Here is a 17931-nt window from a genome sequence, read left to right on the forward strand (position 1 = left end):
TATCTTCAAACAATCACACATTTTCAATACTAAGTAGGTGGACAAAAATATTTGATTGCACTCTTCATCTGACAATGGTCTGTCTGAAGTGTATTGAAAAAAAACAACAACAACTTAAGTCAGTATTTTGCAAACATGAAAGCCACTGGTGTCATTGAAGAAAAATGATTTGGAAATTCATATCAATATTTTATTTGAGCATTAAAACAACAGTGGTTTGAACAGACATATGCATTGAACATACACTTCTCAATTTCTTATTATATCACACAATCAGGGGAGAGAACATAAAGGCAACAGATTTGAAAACAAAAGCTACAGCCAATATTCTATTTCTATGCATACCTTTAACTACTGCACAAAGTCTATGTCGCAGAAACCCTACAAAATATAAGATGGTGACCAATTCCTGTCAATTTTTTTTTTCTTCAGTAATTAAAATCATTGACAAATGTTTTCTGGTTATTATGAAATTTAATGTTTGCTCAATAAGAAATTTAGTGTGTGGCCCCTTAAAAAAAAAAAAAGTAAAGTTCCCCTTTCAGACCTTGTGGTCTATAGGGCAGATGACATAAAGGTCAACTGATTATGTGGCTGACGGTTAACAAGGGTGTCATGTGGCCAGCACAACTACCAACCGCTTTTACTTTTCCTCAACTAATGTCAGGTAGTACATTAGAGCTGGGTGGACTCAGAGGTGCCCAAAGATCCCGAAATTTAAAACCCCAGGATTCGAACCTGAGACTGCCGGTTCAGAAGCCAAGCGCTTTACCGCTCAGCCACCGCACCTCCATGTGTGGCCCCTTAATTTCTGATTAATAAGTAGTGTATGTGTGGCCTGTTAAGATAGATGAGGATGACCTCAGAAATATTAATGATCCAATTAAATAGAATGTGCACAACAAAGTTCAAGAACAATGTCAACAGAATCTCAATTTAGACAGTACAACAATGCAGTCTTACAGTAAGGTCACTGTCACAAACAATTCAGTCCATAAAGTAAGGTCATTGTCAAAAACAATGCAGTCTAAAGTAAGGTCACTTTCACAAACAATTCAGTCGATAAAGTAAGGACATTGTCAATAATAATGCAGTCTAAAGTAAGGTCACTGTCACAAACAATAATCCTGTCAATAAAGTAAGGTCATTGTAAAAAAATAATGCTATCTAAAGCAATGTCAATGTCACAAACAATATAGTCCAATGTCTCATCATTTTTTTTCTCTGCCAATCAGACCCAAGTGCAAAAGTTGAGTTAGTGATTTTTAGTGTGATCTTTCTTTGGGTAAGTTTTATTGGGCTGGTCCTGGGTATTCAAACACTGCGGCTGCTCCCATGCCTGTGCCTATACACATGGACACAACACCGAAACCTCTGTGGAAAGACATAACATAACAGGATAACACATCTATTGAGATAGGGACATGAAACGGCAGACAGAGAAGCATAGAGAGCCCTAAATCAAGCGGTGTCAGGGACCCAAATTCCCTGCTCGGACCTGAGGTAGAGTATAGCCTCTGCCACCTATCGAGAGTGGCAGGATCGGTAGGAGGCTGAGACCCACAACAAACTCAGACAGATTGTGGCTGATGTCAGGTGGCGGCCCAGATCTAAGGGTCTGACAAGCGGTACGTGACGTTTTGGCGCCGCCGTTTTGGCCCCGCCGTTTTGGCGCGAGCCGTTTTGGCGACGGGACGTTTTGGCGCGAGATATCATTTGACGATAATTTAATAAGCACGTAGCTTTTTTTTAATGAACCCTTGAATTCCAGCGACTAAGGCAAATAACCATGGTGTCTATGTATACGTAATTTAAAGTATTTTGAGAAACATGGTACATGTATTATATTTTTACTTATATTAGCAAGTGTTTGGTATGTATAGCTGGAGATACCATACAGTTATTAAATAAACCAATGTTAATGTAAAGAAATAATTGCATCAATTTTTAGTCTTTCATCGTTTCATTTTGTTTTTAATTTTTAAAGTAATATCTTAAAAAACTTTTTTGAAAATAAAGTGTGCCTCTTAATAAACACACATACACAAGCCAAAATGTTTATTAAAGAAAATGATGTGAAAAACAAACACACATTTACATTTAGTACGTGAAAAATATGTCTTAACACAAACACTCATGCAAAACATAGATATGAATTATGAATAATTCTTTTAAAAGAAATAATGCAATAAACGTACATAATGTATTTCGCGCCAAAACGTCCCGTCGCCAAAACGGCTCGCGCCAAAACGACCTTCGCGCCAAAACGGCGGCGCAAAAACGGCGGCGCCAAAACGTCCTGCTTCGTCTGACAAGGCGTGGTAGCACGACCATGTCCAGACTTAGGATTGGACACACCTATGTTCCGCACTCCTTTGTGCTGAAGAGAGAGGAGCCCCCACTTTGTGAGTACTGTAACTCTTGTCTCACCGTGAAACATAGCCTCATTGATTGCTCCAGATACCAGGATATTAGTGGGAAATATTTTAGAGCACACAACTTAAAGACACTGTTTGATAATGTCGACCCTGGGAAGATAATGGGCTTTATCCGTGAGGTGGGGTTGTCTGCAGGGGTTTGATTTAAGATGGGGCGGAGAAATTGTGAATATATAATATTTACAACAGATTTTTATTGAATTAACAAATTTTTACTATTTTTACTATCTTAACTGTGAATAGACTTTGTTTTTAATGACTTAGCTGTGTGAGATTTAGCTCTTGAGATATGAAGGGAAAATGAGCCTTGAGGGATTATGGGTGCGGAATGGCCTAAATTGTGCCAATGTGCCAAAAACCCAAAATAAATAACATCTATTGAGATAATTAAATCTGGTTTAAGCCTCAAAACATAAGCATCTTTAAAGCTCATTATCAGATCATTTTTGTGTAGACTGCAATTAGTTGTTGTGTTATCTACATAACATTAATAAGCTATTCACCACAAAAACATTTTAAAATTTACAAACACAGGCCCCAAGGAATACTAACTCTTAGGAGGAGATGCATTCATTCTAAAAGAAAAGTTCTCACACAGCCAATTACCTGCGTCCACGTCTTTTAAGCTCATGTAGAAGTGTGGCAATTTGTCTGGCCCCAGTGCATCCTAGTGGGTGTCCAAGAGCAATGGCACCACCTTTGGGGTTCACCCTATCAATTGGAATGCCCAGCTTCCTGACGCAGTACAGTGCCTGGCTGGCAAAGGCTTCATTTATTTCATAAATATCTACATCTGTGATAGACAGACCTGATGGAAGCCACACACAAAAAAAAAATTACTACAAGTTGATTAACTTTTTATGAAACTCTTCTTTCCTAATCAAAGATGAGCAAGATCTGAGTTTCTATAACAAAACAAAACTTTGGGATTCAACGTTTTTGCCTTGCAAAAACATATTACATTATTTGAATTAAAAGGTCACACATAGTTTGATTCTTTTGCATTATCTTATCTTACAAATTCCTTCAAAAAGATTATGTTCTTCACATATCCTTATTTGTTCATCTTAATTAGACAATTAAGTAAACTCAAACTTATGTCAAGGCGTCCTAGACAATATAAAATAACCAATTAGCCTTTATTCTTAGGCCTTATGACTATTTCAGATTATATTTTTGTATTTGTAAGTTATGTTTTAATGTTTTATATACAGTGCTTTACTTTTTATTCCTCTGTCCTGGAGTGTCAAAGTCTAAGTGATTACAAATAACTGGAATCAGTATTGCCTTATTGGGTAAAGAAACCTCTGACATCGCTAGAGCCTTCACACAACTAGAAGAAGCATCTCGACCAGCAGGACTTAAGGTCAATGACAGTATAACCAAGTACATCGCAATGACAAGAGACAATCAAACAGAAGGACAGCATATCAAAATCAAAGACCACGAATTTGAAAACGTCCAAACTTTCAAATATCTAGGAAGTACTATTAATTTAAAAAATGACCTACTAACAGAAATAAAGAAAAGAATAGCAGGAGGCAACAGAGCATTTTATAGCACCCATCATTTACTTAAGAGCAAAACAATTTCAAGGAAAACCAAGAAAATAATATACAAAACCATAATAAGACCATCAGCAATGTATGGAAGTGAGACCTGGACACTGACAAAGACATCTGAAAATCTACTTAATACTTGGGAAAGAAAATTCTTAGGAAAATCTATGGTGACATACAGGATGAAACAGGGTGGAGGACACGCACTAACCATGAGATATATCAATTGTATGAAGACCCACCCAATAGTGACGGAAATAAAAAAGAACAGACTACGTTGGGCAGGTCACCTTGAAAGAATGTCAGATACAAGCAAAAACCAAAAGGCAGGCGACCCAAAGGCAGACCCGAATGCGATGGATTGATGATGTAGAAGCAGATCTGAAGCAGCTTGGGGTCAGGGGGTGGAGATGAAAGGCCCAGGAGAGATCTGAATGGAAGGATGTGTTGAAGCAGGCCAGAGCCCTCCATGGGCTGTAGCGCCACTGGGATGGATGGATGGATGGAATCAGTATTACTGGCACCTGGACAAGCTTTAAAATTAGACAAGCTTTTAAAAGAAGGTGTGATAGCTGTTTAAGGAATATTTAAAAAATGTACTTGAAATATATGTGGCACAGTATATTATAAAGCTTTCTAAAAATATTTAAAAAATAAATCTAAACAAGATGAGCAGAGCTATATTTATCTCATCAAAACAAGATACTCCATTAAAAAAAATATGCAAATTATAAACTGTGGGTCTTTAGACATTTAGTCATACAGTCAAGAAAACAATGTTGATAATATTGATGTTTTAAGTCAATGTGTTGACTGTTGAGATTAAACCCACACAGTAACAAGAGTGGAGGGAACTCTATGATTGACCTAAATGAAGATTGGACACCAGGTGGAGCTTTGTGTCATAAGATAAAGACTTTCTATTTCATATTGCACCAGTTTTAGATTAGTTTGTAATGTTATCACAGTGCCTTGAGCCTACATTTTGTTTGTTAACAGCACTCTATAAATTCAATTATTATCATTATTATGTACTTACCAGCTTTTTCTAAAGCCAGTGGAATGGCAACGGCTGGGCCAATGCCCATTATGTCAGGGGGACAACCCTTGACAGCAGATGAGCGAAGTATTCCTAAAATAGGTAGTCTTCGCTTTTCTGCCTCATCTCTGGTCATGATAAGAACAGCCGCGGCCCCATCACTGACTTGGCTAGAGTTGCCTACAAATAAAAGACAATAATGAAGTGTGGATGATGTAAGAATGCCAGGACTTAACTAACATTGTCAACATATCAAGTACAGCAGATGTAAATGTCATCAAAGAAGAATTACCTGCTGTTGTTGTACCATTGTCTTTAAAGGAAGGCTTCAGTTTTGATAATCCTTCCAAGGTAGTAGGACGAATGCCTTCATCCTTAGTTACCTGAGATATAAGACTGTACAGTTAGCAGGTCTGCATAGGAATATTATTCTAAAAAGTAATTTGTTTCCTTTTGAAAACTTCCTATCTCAACACTCTCAATTATTGTTTCAAGTTTAATTGATTCATCTTTTAGGGGCCTGGTGGCTGAGTGTAAAGCACTTAGGTCCAAAATTTGAATCTTGGTGACTTAGTTACTTAGATTTAGGTCCTCCCGTGCCGTTCGGCATAGTGGGCGGCAAGCTGTCTCCATAAAGATCTGTCATTGGCAATGTCTGAAGCCTCCTCCCATCTGGTGTCCACTGTTCTGATGAATCTCGGTGAAGACTGGGATTTTTAATTTAAGGATTTTTCGGATGCTGCCTTTCCACCCAACTCTAATGAGTACTTGACTTTAGTTGGGGAAAGTAAAGGCGGTTGATGGTTGTGTTGGTCACATGACACCCTCATTAATCATTGCTCATAGAAAAAGATGACCTTTACATCGTCTGCCCTATAGATCTCAAAGTCTGAAAGGGCTACCTTACCATGATTCATCTTTTAAATATGCTCATATTAAATTATTTCATCTTCATTCTAATTTTTGTTTTATTAATATTTCAAACAATCCTTCAGAAATGAAGATTATTATGTCCTGTTCCAAACCTCCTATGGATGGGAGTGGACAGTATTCAAACTTCAGCCTATCACAATGACAGCCTGAAACACATATCACATGACCAGTGAGCCACCCAGTATAAAGTTAGTTGGGAAGGGGGGGCCTTATAAGTGAGTTGATCAGGCAGGCAAGGTAAGTGGGGGGGTTTTTTGTCACACAAAGCATAATCCAAAGAAACAGTTTGTTACATTACACAAGAGAAGCACTAACATTGTACAGAACAGCAAGTCAGGGGAGATACCTATTATCATTAGATTACATGTCATACTGATTGACAAGTATTGTTGTGATAGTGTGTTTGTTTTGAGTGACAAGCGCTGTCTTGTGTGACACTGTGTATGGACAAACTAGTTTACTTTTAGTGTTATTTTACTTCGATGAGCAAACTGCCTAAATGTTTACAACTGTGTGGAAATGGGTCAGAAATCAGTAGAGTACTGGAGAGACAGCATGTGCTGATAGAGACAAAAGTCAAAGGAATAAACTTGTTTGTTGAGAGTCATTAAGTCTTCTATTGGTGTGTGCTAGAATTTTATTACAATTGTCTCAAGACTATATCTATTTCAAACAAATTATTTATATCTGAACTAAATTCTCAGCTGACTTCCAAATATTATATTAAAATCATTAAATAGGAACAATCTGATATAAACTTTGTCACATGTAAATTATGAGTGAGTCTGGTGTGAATGAACATTTTGGTTTCTTATAGTTTTAATGTTTTTTGTTTGGTGTAATGAACTTGTAAGACAAATTTCCATTTGGACAATAAAGATTATTATTATTATTATAAAGAATTTTATAATTTAAAGATTGAGAATTAAGACTAAGGGATGTGTCTTGGGTGTGAATGGTAAAGGCTTAAGTGACTTATGATGAAGTGACTGAGAGATTTAGGATTTTCTTAATCCCCATAAAAGTATCACTAGAAGATTACACTCTTACAAGAAGCTGAAGCTGGTTCTAAATACATTTTTATTTTGTTTTTTTAAGTTTCCAAGATTCTTTCAGAAATTTACATAATTTGTCTTAGCCCAAGCCTACTGCAGTATGGTAATGGATTACAGAGCACTGGGTTCTAGCTCGAGACATTTGGGATAAAAGTATGAAGTCAAGACAAAATTTACTGTGACAGAAATACTTACAACAATTTTCTTTTCTTGACCGTTTTCATCCACAATTTTGGTGCTAACAGGGATGATTTCCTCATCATACAGGCCTGCGTCTGCTGCCTTTTTAGCTCTAAAGAATAAATTTTTTAACTTTCTTTGAATCTCAAATCAATTCAAGAAAGACATAAATTATAAAGAAAATACTATGTCAGCATCTGAAGGAAAAGCAGTTTTCCAAATACAAAATAACAAAAACTTGTTAAAAAATGAAATTTCAGTTCTTCAAAAAGTTTCATCTGATATTTATAAAACAAAATTTATTTAGCTTTAAAAGTATAGAATTTTTTTTGTATTATTGTAAATTTGGTTACTTCATGCTAAAAACGAAATACCTATCAAAGTTACAGACACTGATGTTAAAAGGTCTGGAAAGAACTCTTCATTATATATAGAATGTTATTTCAGCTATTGAGCCATTGTAAAAACTTATAATTTATCTCACCCCTTAACTCTTTTACTGCGAATTATTTTGATTGAAACAATTAGGTTTTTCTAAAACAAATGTAACTTTTTATTTTATTATATTTTATTATATAATTTAACATTTTTGATTTTATTATAAAAAGAAACTAGGTCTTCACCAGAAGCGCTAGCGAATTTACTCACTAAGAGTAACCCTGCACTGTAAGAGTTAAAGAAACAATGTTTAAGGATTATGAGGAACAAAATTTTTCTAAAATTTGTTTTTCTCTATGGAAGTACACTAGTTTTAAAAGTAATAAATATATATTTCTAACTTGAGTTGTGAGTTGAAACCAAATTCATCTTGATCTTGCCTTGAAACCCCAAATCTCTCTGCCACATTTTCGGATGTTATTCTGAGGAAATAAACACATCTCCCAGAATGCACTTTAAATAAAATTTGATATTTTGATAATTTGATATTTTGTCAATATTTAAAAAAATCTTTTTATTAGTAAGAAATTCTAGTACCAGTACAACATGACAACAAAATACATTTTGGGTGCCAATATTCAATGTTTGAGACCTACTGTATCATAAAACAAAACAGAAAAAAAAAAGGATAGTATTTTTAAAATGTTTCAAATTGTGGAGAGACAAAAAAAAAAGTAATTGTTGACTTACCCCATTGGTAAAAGTAAATCCTGTGTTAGCTGGCTCTCTCCAATTCTGGGATTGAATACAATACCTTTAGGGGCACCCAAGCCGTAGGTACTCATGGATTCCACTCTAAGAGAATTAATTAAACAACAGTGTTGTATGTTGTCAAATGAAGAAATGATTAAATAATTAGATAAACAGGGCTGTAATGTGTGTGTGTGTGTCTGTTATGAGGCAGAATGGTAGCTGTGCTTAAGCTGAATTGCAAAGGAAGAAATACTCAATGTAAACATTTTAGACCATATTTCACAGAAAATGACATTTTGACTTACCCACCAGCTAATGCTATTTTGTAGACTCCATTTTTAATGTTACCTAAAGAGTTTAGAAATTAAAAAAATTAAAATTATCCATTCTGTCAATGACAAAATAACATGTTAAAAAAAATTATTATAATTTATTTAAAAAAATAACATTTAAAAAAAAAACACATTAAAATTATAATTATAATTTGAGAAAATCGTATAAAAACTATTAAAAATTAAAATTAAAACTAAACATTAAAAAATAATCACCAACCTGCCAAGTTCAGAACAGCTACTAAACCAGAAGAGCACTGACGGTTTGTGGTATATATGGGAACTTCTGGAGGTATTCCACTAAATGATTTTAAAAAATACATGAAAATTAAATTGATTGTCTTAATACTTATTGTTCATATTGTGGTAAGGTTCAATAATATACAACTGTACATCATAGGAGAATCATTTTTAATCATCAATAAAATCGGATTGTGGGATATTAAAGCCTTGTTGTGCATTGTTATACGGCATCTATAATTCTTCAAGGAGGCTTAAATAGTTCATAAGTGGTATAGTCAGCGTCCTAGCATGTGAAGTCTGGACTTGGCGGCCTGTGCGTAACGTCACAAAACTAGACTAATCGGACAGAATGGCAACTACCAGCACAGTGCTGTGGACTACTCAAGAGCAGGACAAGACACACAGAAAGTCTCTGGTCATCCACTGCACCCAAACTTGTCCCCGGACCTCTTGACCAAATCTTGCTTCCGGAAAAGGACGGGCTTTAGGGCGAGAGAGTGAGGTCGACGTGTTGCACGAAATCCAAATTCCAGCGCAAGTCACTATTCCCCCCCCCCCCCCCAAATCTTGGCAGCACACTCTCCAGAAATGGAAAAATCGATAGTGAAATTGACCTGCCTATTGCCAAGGCCAGTGCATTCTATGTCAGACTGTCTAAAACTGTCTGGAACAGACGTGGTATCACCATAAACACAAAGCTAGGGGTCTATAGAGCTGTCATCCTCCCTACATTGCTCTATGCCTCAGAAACATGGACAGTGTACAGTAAACATGCAAAGAAACTGAACCACTTCCACATGACATGTCTGAGAAAAATACTAAATGTCAAATGGCAAGACAAAATACCAGATACAGAAGTCCTTCGAAGAGCATGTCTGCAAAGCATCCACACAATCCTGATGCAGTCCCAGCTGCAATGGGCAGGTTACGTCTACAGAATGGAAGACCACCGCATCCCTAAACGACTCTTGTATGGCCAACTAAGCGAAGGAAAGCGCTCGCAAGGTGGTCAAAGAAAGGGCTTCAGGGACACCCTCAAAGCTTCTCTGAAGGTGTTCAGCATAGACCCAGTCCGGGCTCACATAGGTCTCACCAGCCACATGAGGAGGCATAAAACTCCAGTGCAAAGCCCTCAGCCTCCTGGATGACAAAGTGGTCATCATCGAACCACAATGGAGGAACTATAGAATAGAATATAGTCAGCATCCAAAATGCTACAGAAAGATCCTAGGTGTCACTTACTAAGACGGCATCACAAATGAAGGATTAATACAGCAACTGGACCCCATAATGGCCTGCTAACCACTATCAGTGGGAAGTATGGTCGAGGGGCTAAGTATGCCTGAATTAGGCTTGGCTACCTATGAAGGGGACTCGAGGTTTGACACCCAACTCGGGCAGAGTTGTATTTACTGAGCGTCTAAAGCAAGAAAACCAGATACCCCCTCCCCCTAACTGGTCCACAAATGAGATTGGACTGAAGTGCTCTTAGCATGCTATAAGCATGAAAGTAGCTCTATATAAAAGCTATAAATTATTAATTATCAAAAAATGCAAATTTAAACCACATCACAAGGTCCTCAGGGCTTGCAAACACCTTTCTTCAGGGAACAGTACCAGGAAAAAGAAGAAGAGGTAGACAGAGAAAGCGATAGAAAGACAACATAACCGAATGAACAGGCCTGTCATTTAATGAAATTCTATCCTAGTCAGAAGACAGAGAGGAATGCAGAATGACTATTGACAGATCTTGTTCAACAGTTTAACAGACTAAGGTACCGGTATAAGTAAAAGGGAAGTGGTACAAGAGGCCGCAGAAATATACATCACCAAAGTGAATCCAGGTTTTTGTATCATGAAATATGTATATGATATTTGTCCAGACTAGAAAAAAATTAGCTGACTAAATTGACTTTTAGATTAATATGGTTATATCAAAACTCGATAGTATGCACAAAAATAAAAGTTTCGGAACAATTTAAATGTCAAGGTCAGAATATTTAAATTAATAAGTTAAACACATAAAAGAGATATGTCCAGGAGACGCATGGTCTAAAGCAACAAATTAACAAAACAAGGAATTTAACGACTGTTAGCCAATGTTACTGACCTGTAAAACTGAGCCAATCTGGCTGACAACGCTGCACTAGGATCACTGACATTACCTGGTCAAAAAGCAAAGCTTGTTTATGAAGGGCAGATAACAATATCTACAGAATAGTGTTAAAACTAAACTTCTTCAAAATACTGACCAACACAAATGTCCCCAATGTCTGCTGGGTTGATCTTAGTCTGATTAAGAACACCTTTAAAAGCTGCTGCCAGGAGATCATCATTAAGAGTGTCCTATTAATACAGACAAATGTAAAAATATATTTTAAAATTATTTATTGAACTATATGTACATATTATGGAGGTGCGGTGGCAGAGCGGCTTTCGAACCAGGGGTACTCGGTTCGAATCCTGGGATTTTTAATTTCGGGATCTTTGGGCGCTTGTGAGTCCACCCAGCTGACATTAGTTGGGGAAAAGTAAAGGCGGTTGGTCATTGTGCTGGCCACATGACATCCTCGTTAACCGTAAGCCACAGAAAGAGATGACCTTTACATCATCTGCCCTATAGACCACAAGGTTTCCATGGTGACAGTGGGAAGAGGTTAGCGATTGGTTATGAATGATGCAACATAGGTGGCGTTGTTGTCATTTGGTCTTAGTTAGGGGAGACAACTCCAGAGCGTGAGACAGAAAGGTTGTGTTATTGTAGTGAGTTAGATTTTTGTTAAGAAATATTATTACTGAAGTCTAGTACATTTATTGTATATCAACTTGATTTTTTTCTATATTATTAAGTTCTATTTAGTATTGTTCACAAGGAAGTAATTCAAGCTACCGTATTTGAAGTTTTATTTGTTAAGAGATATTACGACTACAATGATTTAGTTCTCTACCAGCAGTTTGGTGCTACAAGTCAACGACAGGTATCAACATGACTTCATAAGGCATGAAATTTGTTGGCAAAATTGTATGGTATAGTTAGAGCCATTGCTGATTTTGAAACATAGTTCTCCTGTGGTTTAGTGTGTGGTCCATGTGTTGGTCAGTTTGTTTATTTTTAAAATGTTATACCGTTATGTAAAACAGTCTACAAACATAGAAATGTAGAGAAATTTACAGATGTCAGCCCAAAGCAATATGTATAGAAATTAAGGTGGCCTTGCTGATTTAAAAAAATGTTATACCGGTATGCAAAACTGTCTACAAACATAGAAATGTAGAGAAATTTACAGATGTCAGCCCAAAGCAATATGTATAGAAATTAAGGTGGCCTTGCTGATTTTAAAAAATGTTATACCAGTATGCAAAACAGTCTACAAACATAGAAATGTATAGAAATTTACAGATGTCAGCCCAAAGCAAACAGATATGTATAGAAATTAAGGTGGCCTTGCTTACCCCCTTAAAAGCCAAAAAAAAAAAAAAAAAAAATCTTAGAAAAACTGCCAAATTAAAATTACTTTAAAAGATCCTCTTTTAGCTTTCCCTATAGGAGTCCTGAGAGCGGACACAATCACAATATCATCTGGTCTGTTTGGGAGTGAGGCTGCAGTGGAATATGACTGAAGATCAGTTTGTGGCTGGCTGACTTGAACATGACGCAACACTGTTTGTAACCTGTGAGTCATTCTGAAAAGAAAGAAATTGTTTGAACACAATAAATTTAAACATTTTGCTACTAAGAAATGTACATCATTTGACATATCTACATTCTTACAACCCTGTGCTGCAAGCCAAGCCCCTGTGCTGCAAGCCAAGCCCCTGTGCTGCAAGCCAAGCCCCTGTGCTGCAAAGTGTGATTCACAGAGTGTGTTTGTTGTTTGTAAAATGTTTTACATGTTTCGGATGTTCCTTCAAAGTTGAAGATAGTTTACTTCCTAGTCCAAACCTCCCGCAGGACGACGGGGGACGGAAGCGGGCAGGGTTTGAACCCTTGACCGTCGATAAATCCGAACGACAGTCCAGCGCGCAAACCGCACGACCAGGCAGCCGTCCAGTAACCAGAAACACCTTTCTGAAACGAGACCAAACAGAGCGTTGTTAAAGGGGCTTAATGATTTCTACCCAAGAGTGGCTGACGGTTAATGAGGGTGTCGTGGCCAGCACAATGACCAACTGCCTTTACTTTTCCCCAACTAATGTCAGATAAGACTTGGCTGCTCAATATGCAAATCCTGCATTAGTGTGCCCAAAGAGTACAATGTCAAACGACATTCCGCTAATCACAAGAAGACGTACAATGCTTACACTGGGAAAATAAGAGATAACAAGCTACTTGAAAAATAGTTTTAAAAGGCAACAAACAGTATTAAGTATAAGTTGAACTGAACAACGAGAGCCAATCTGCAGTGAAAGTGAGCTACATTTTGTAGCACGCAATTGCAAGACAGCAAATCCTTTAGTGAAGGAGATTTTATTAAGGAGTTTGTCGTTAAAGCTGTCTAGGTAATATTGCAGTACAATTTATGTTTCGTAAAGCTAGCTAGACTAGCAACGGATGGCGCACCAACCATGATTGGGGTTAGAAATGGTGTTGGTGCAAAGCTGCTTTAGAAAAAAAGAGTCTGATGCTAATTTTAAATTTGCTCATTTTCAAAGCAACATTCACCAAGAAACGTTATGCGCAAAGCCATTACAGTTCCAACATGTGCTAAGACCAGTTTTAGTCGCTATCAATTTTATTCTTAAATCAACGCCAATTTTCAATGTTTCTGGATGACATTGGACACAAATTTGATTTTGTTCCCAACTACACAGAAGTTCACTGGCTGTCTTGTCATAAAGTATTGAGATTTTTAGCACTGCGTGAGGAAACGGTATTGTTTCTGAAAGGTGAACCTGTTAAACATTTCCAAACTGACAAATGGGTTCAGGATTTAGCATTTGCAGTTGATCTCACTGGTCACCTGCAAGACTTGAATTTGAAACTTCAAGGTAATGACAAAATTGTCATAACTGCTTGTGATGATGTGAAGTGTTACAACTGTGGATTATTATAGCTTTTATATAGCGCAACTTTCATGCTTATAGCATGCTCAGAGCGCTTTTGGTCCAATCTCATTTGTGGACCAGTGGGGGGAGGGGGTATCTAGGAGTTGGTTTTCAGTGCTGCCTTTAGGCGCTCAGTAAACACAACTCTGCCCGAGTCGGGTGTCAAACCTCGAGCCCCCTTCTAGGTAGCCAAGCCAAGCCAAGTTCAAGCGCACTTGGCCTCTCGACCATGCTTCCCATATTTGGATAAGCCAAATATCAAGAAAAATCCTGTTCGCTTCACAACATGTCAGGAACTGAAAGATTAAATATGGCTAAATATGTCTTACACCTAATGGAATCATTATTAGATGCTTTCAAAGACCGTTTTCGTTACTTTGTATCATTCGAGCAAGAATTTTCATTGTTTGTATCTCCATTTTCATTTGCTTCTGAAAATGCTGCTGATAATTTGCCACTAAAGCTGATAAAATTGCAGTCAGATTCTTTGTTGAAAGCAAAGTACCGGTATATAGAAGTGGCTGTGAATTACGGAAATTTGTAGCCAGAATTCTTGCTATAGAGTATAGTTTGAAAGCACTTACATCTCTGTGAGTAGTTCTTTTCCATAATGAAAACTACAAAATCACCTCACCTTTTGAGATTATCTGATCAAAATTTGTAATCCGTGATGAAAGTGTCAGTAATATATATATTTGTATCTCAGAACACTAAGTCTAAGGGACAGTTATTCCATTAATTATAGTATTCTATTGGACTGTTTCTAATTTACATAAAACTAGTAGGCTAGATTTTTTACTGCGGTCCTTCACCTTCAGGTCATAGTAAGTTTTTTATGTGGCCCATACACCTTAGTGGCCTTAGTCTTAGCCTTAATGAATTTGACATGCCTGGTGTACACTATTATTGTCATTATCTAAACTTTAATTAACTTTAATTATAGTTAATTTATACTACTTATAGTTATAGAATACTAAGTATAGAGTACTATATACTATAACTATAGAACTATAGAGTAATATAGATAATAGAGATAGACTATACTCAGACTATCACTATAGTCTACTCTCTCTATATAAATAGAGTTTTTCAGTTTGAGTTTAGGCACATTCACATTGGCACAACTGACCAGTCCATGTCGTGCCCGCTATTATAGAGGATTACCGATTAGTAAATCATTAGTTAGAGTTAGAGTATACTACTACTACTAGTACTAGGGATAGTCTAGTTTAACTAGAATCTAGTTACAGTATAGTTACCAAAAATAATATTTCAATTACATCTATAATAATCTATTACTATATCTATCTAGAACTAAATTATAGATCTATAATCAAAAAGTGAATAACAATTACTTTAAGCTAACATTTAAGTTACAGTCACTGAATAACAGCAATTACAAACGACACAATGCATGAACTATGATGAACTTCGTACTTCTGCCTTGTAAGTTATGTTATGTCTATGGGTGAAAGGTTAAATGCGTTTGTTTTGCTTCCGTGATTATTTTTTTATTTTTTTGTTATGAGAAATCTATTTTCTAGAATCTGAAAGTTTGATGTTCAACTTATGTTACCTCCCATGTGGTCTAGTGGTTAGGATTTCTGGCTTTCACCCAGGCGGCCCGGGTTCGATTCCCGGCATGGGAACATGCTTTTTTTTTTTAAACATTTTTTAATTTAAATTTATAAATAAATGTTCAAATTGGTTTTAGTTGTTAATAAGAATAATGCCAAGGTTTTAACTAGGATAATATTGGAACGCCTAAAAGATGCCCTAGACAAAAGACTAAGACCAGAACAGGCTGGATTCCGTAAAGAGAAATCATGCACTGACCACATTGCTACACTACGTATTATCATAGAACAATCTATCGAGTGGCAATCTCCTCTGTACATGACCTTTGTTGATTTTGAGAAAGCCTTCGACAGTATTGACAGAGACGTAATCTGGAGACTGATGAACCTTTAGTAAAATCACTAAATTTAGAAAGCCTTCAGGACAGAAGGCTCAAAAGTAAAGTAGCAATTATACATAAAACACTAAACCATAATCTTCAAATACAAAAACAAAATTTAATAAAATACTCTGAAAGACACAAAGATAAAGGCACATTCCTCGTCCCATATGCTAGGACAAATTTGTACAAATACTCCTTCTTCCCTAGTGCTATTAGAGCATGGAATGGTTTGCCTGAGCTAGCCAGGAAAACCAGTGACTTGGCAGAATTGAAGTCATTGGTTAACATGCATGACTAAATGCATGACGCGTAGGACGTATTCATCTTCTTTTTTTGAAGTAACGTCTGTATTATATAAGATAAGATAAGATGACTCATCATGCCAAGTAATACACAATGGTAAGCTGACCAACCCTTTTCAAGTAAAAACAGGAGTAAGACAGGGATGTATGCTTTCGCCCTTGATATTTTTGCTGGTGATCGATTAGGTCATGAGACAGACAGTCTTAGATAATAAAAGCGGCATACAATGGACGCTAACACAACATTTAGAGGACCTGGATTTCGCCGATGGCATCTGCCTCCTCTCCCATACACAACAAAATGCTCAGACCAAACTGACCAGACTCTCAGAAACAGCGAAAAAGACTGGACTTCTAATCAACAAAAAGAAAACAGAAGTTATGAGGATCAACAACAGACAAGAGAACCCAATCCTGCTACAGGGAGAGAATATCCTTGATACGGACCACTTCACATATCTGGGATGTAGAGTTGGTAAAGACGGCGGAGCTGATGATGATATACTAATTCGGATCAATAAAGCTAGGTTTGCCTTTTCAACTCTTCAAACAATCTGGCGCTCTAAGGCATTATCTCTACACAACAAGATACGAATCTATAATACAAACGTTAAGTCTGTCCTTCTATACGGTTCAGAAACTTGGAGAGTCACTAAAACAAATATGGAAAAGCTCCAGACCTTTGTTAACAGATGCCTACGCCGGATATTAGGAATTAGGTGGCCAGAAAAGATAAGTACTATCGATCTGTGGGAGAGAACTAGACAAAAGCCCATAGCCCAAGACATCACAAAACGAAAGTGGAGCTGGATAGGACACACCCTGCGAAAACCAGCTACCAATGTTGCAAGGCAGGCACTAGACTGGAACCCACAAGGAAAGAGGAAAGTGGGCAGACCCAAGCAAACCTGAAAGAGGTCAGTCATCAGTGAAGCTGAGGGCACTGGAATGACATGGGAGCAGATGAAGAAAGCTGCTCAGAACCGAGTTCGGTGGAGAGGTGTGGTTGCGGCCCTATGCTCCCCTGGGAGTGCACAGGATTAAGTAAGTAAGTAAGTAGCCATATAGATATATTAGATATGTCTACGATACAGAAGAATTAATTTTTCACATTACTAAGTTTAGGTGATAGCACATGCAAGGTTTAATCATGAAATTACTTGTAAAGCATTTTTCACTGTTTGACAATAAGCTTCTTTTGTTGTTTTTATTAATGCCCCCCCCCCCACCTCCGTTTTTTTTCCTCCAAATTTCCATTGTCACAAACAAACGCTTTTTTCATTACAATATTGCTAAGAACTTGATCTAGAACCTGAAAATTTGTAATTCTCCTTGTTGTATTAAAAGTCCAATTTGAACATTGAAATAGAGAGAATGAGAATTAAAAAAAAAAAAAAAAAGATGAGTGATACTCACTGATAGTGATGAAAAGAAAAAAAAATCAATGAGAGACAAAAAATTAACGTTGTCGGCAGGATTCGAACCTGCGCGGGAAGATCCCAATGGATTTCTAGTCCATCGCCTTAACCACTCGGCCACGACAACTTGATACCAAGTGGAGGAGATTAAAGTCTTAGTACTTAAAAAGAAATCTATGTTATTTTATACAAATTTACAAATTTGTTTATCTGAATGTGTGTTTATACATTTATTATTAAACTATGTCTTTTTAATACTTCATGTATTGATTAATATAACATTTTATTTCATTAA

The 17931-nt window shown here is 36.8% G+C and overlaps 1 protein-coding gene and 2 non-coding genes across 4 annotated transcripts; 1 reads left to right on the forward strand and 2 right to left on the reverse strand.

Moving 5' to 3' along the window:
- Positions 1–168: 168 nt before the first annotated feature.
- Positions 169–15448, reverse strand: LOC106068479 (3-ketoacyl-CoA thiolase A, peroxisomal). 2 transcript variants are annotated; one of them, XM_056044026.1, is made up of 13 exons: positions 15323–15448; positions 12426–12594; positions 11163–11256; positions 11021–11075; positions 8888–8967; positions 8641–8683; positions 8333–8437; positions 7984–8064; positions 7220–7316; positions 5329–5419; positions 5037–5216; positions 3045–3246; positions 169–1374 (listed from the first exon to the last, which is right to left on the reverse strand). In XM_056044026.1, exons 2-13 carry the CDS (start codon positions 12591–12593, stop codon positions 1293–1295), a joined length of 1278 nt encoding a protein of 425 aa, XP_055900001.1. In that variant the 5' UTR covers position 12594; positions 15323–15448; the 3' UTR covers positions 169–1292. The 2 variants fall into 2 exon arrangements, with proteins under 2 accessions (XP_055900001.1, XP_055899930.1); XM_056043955.1 differs by having other exon boundaries at positions 15312–15447.
- Positions 15449–15533: 85 nt separating this feature from the next.
- On the forward strand, positions 15534–15605 carry Trnae-uuc (transfer RNA glutamic acid (anticodon UUC)). Its single transcript has one exon. It is a non-coding gene; the product is annotated as a tRNA-Glu (tRNA).
- Positions 15606–17681: 2076 nt separating this feature from the next.
- Positions 17682–17763, reverse strand: Trnas-aga (transfer RNA serine (anticodon AGA)). The gene has a single exon. It is a non-coding gene; the product is annotated as a tRNA-Ser (tRNA).
- Between the last annotated feature and the right edge of the window lie 168 nt (positions 17764–17931).

The sequence above is a fragment of the Biomphalaria glabrata genome, chromosome 1 (assembly GCF_947242115.1).
Source record: "Biomphalaria glabrata chromosome 1, xgBioGlab47.1, whole genome shotgun sequence".
In the NCBI taxonomy this organism is placed as follows: Eukaryota; Metazoa; Mollusca; class Gastropoda; family Planorbidae; genus Biomphalaria; species Biomphalaria glabrata.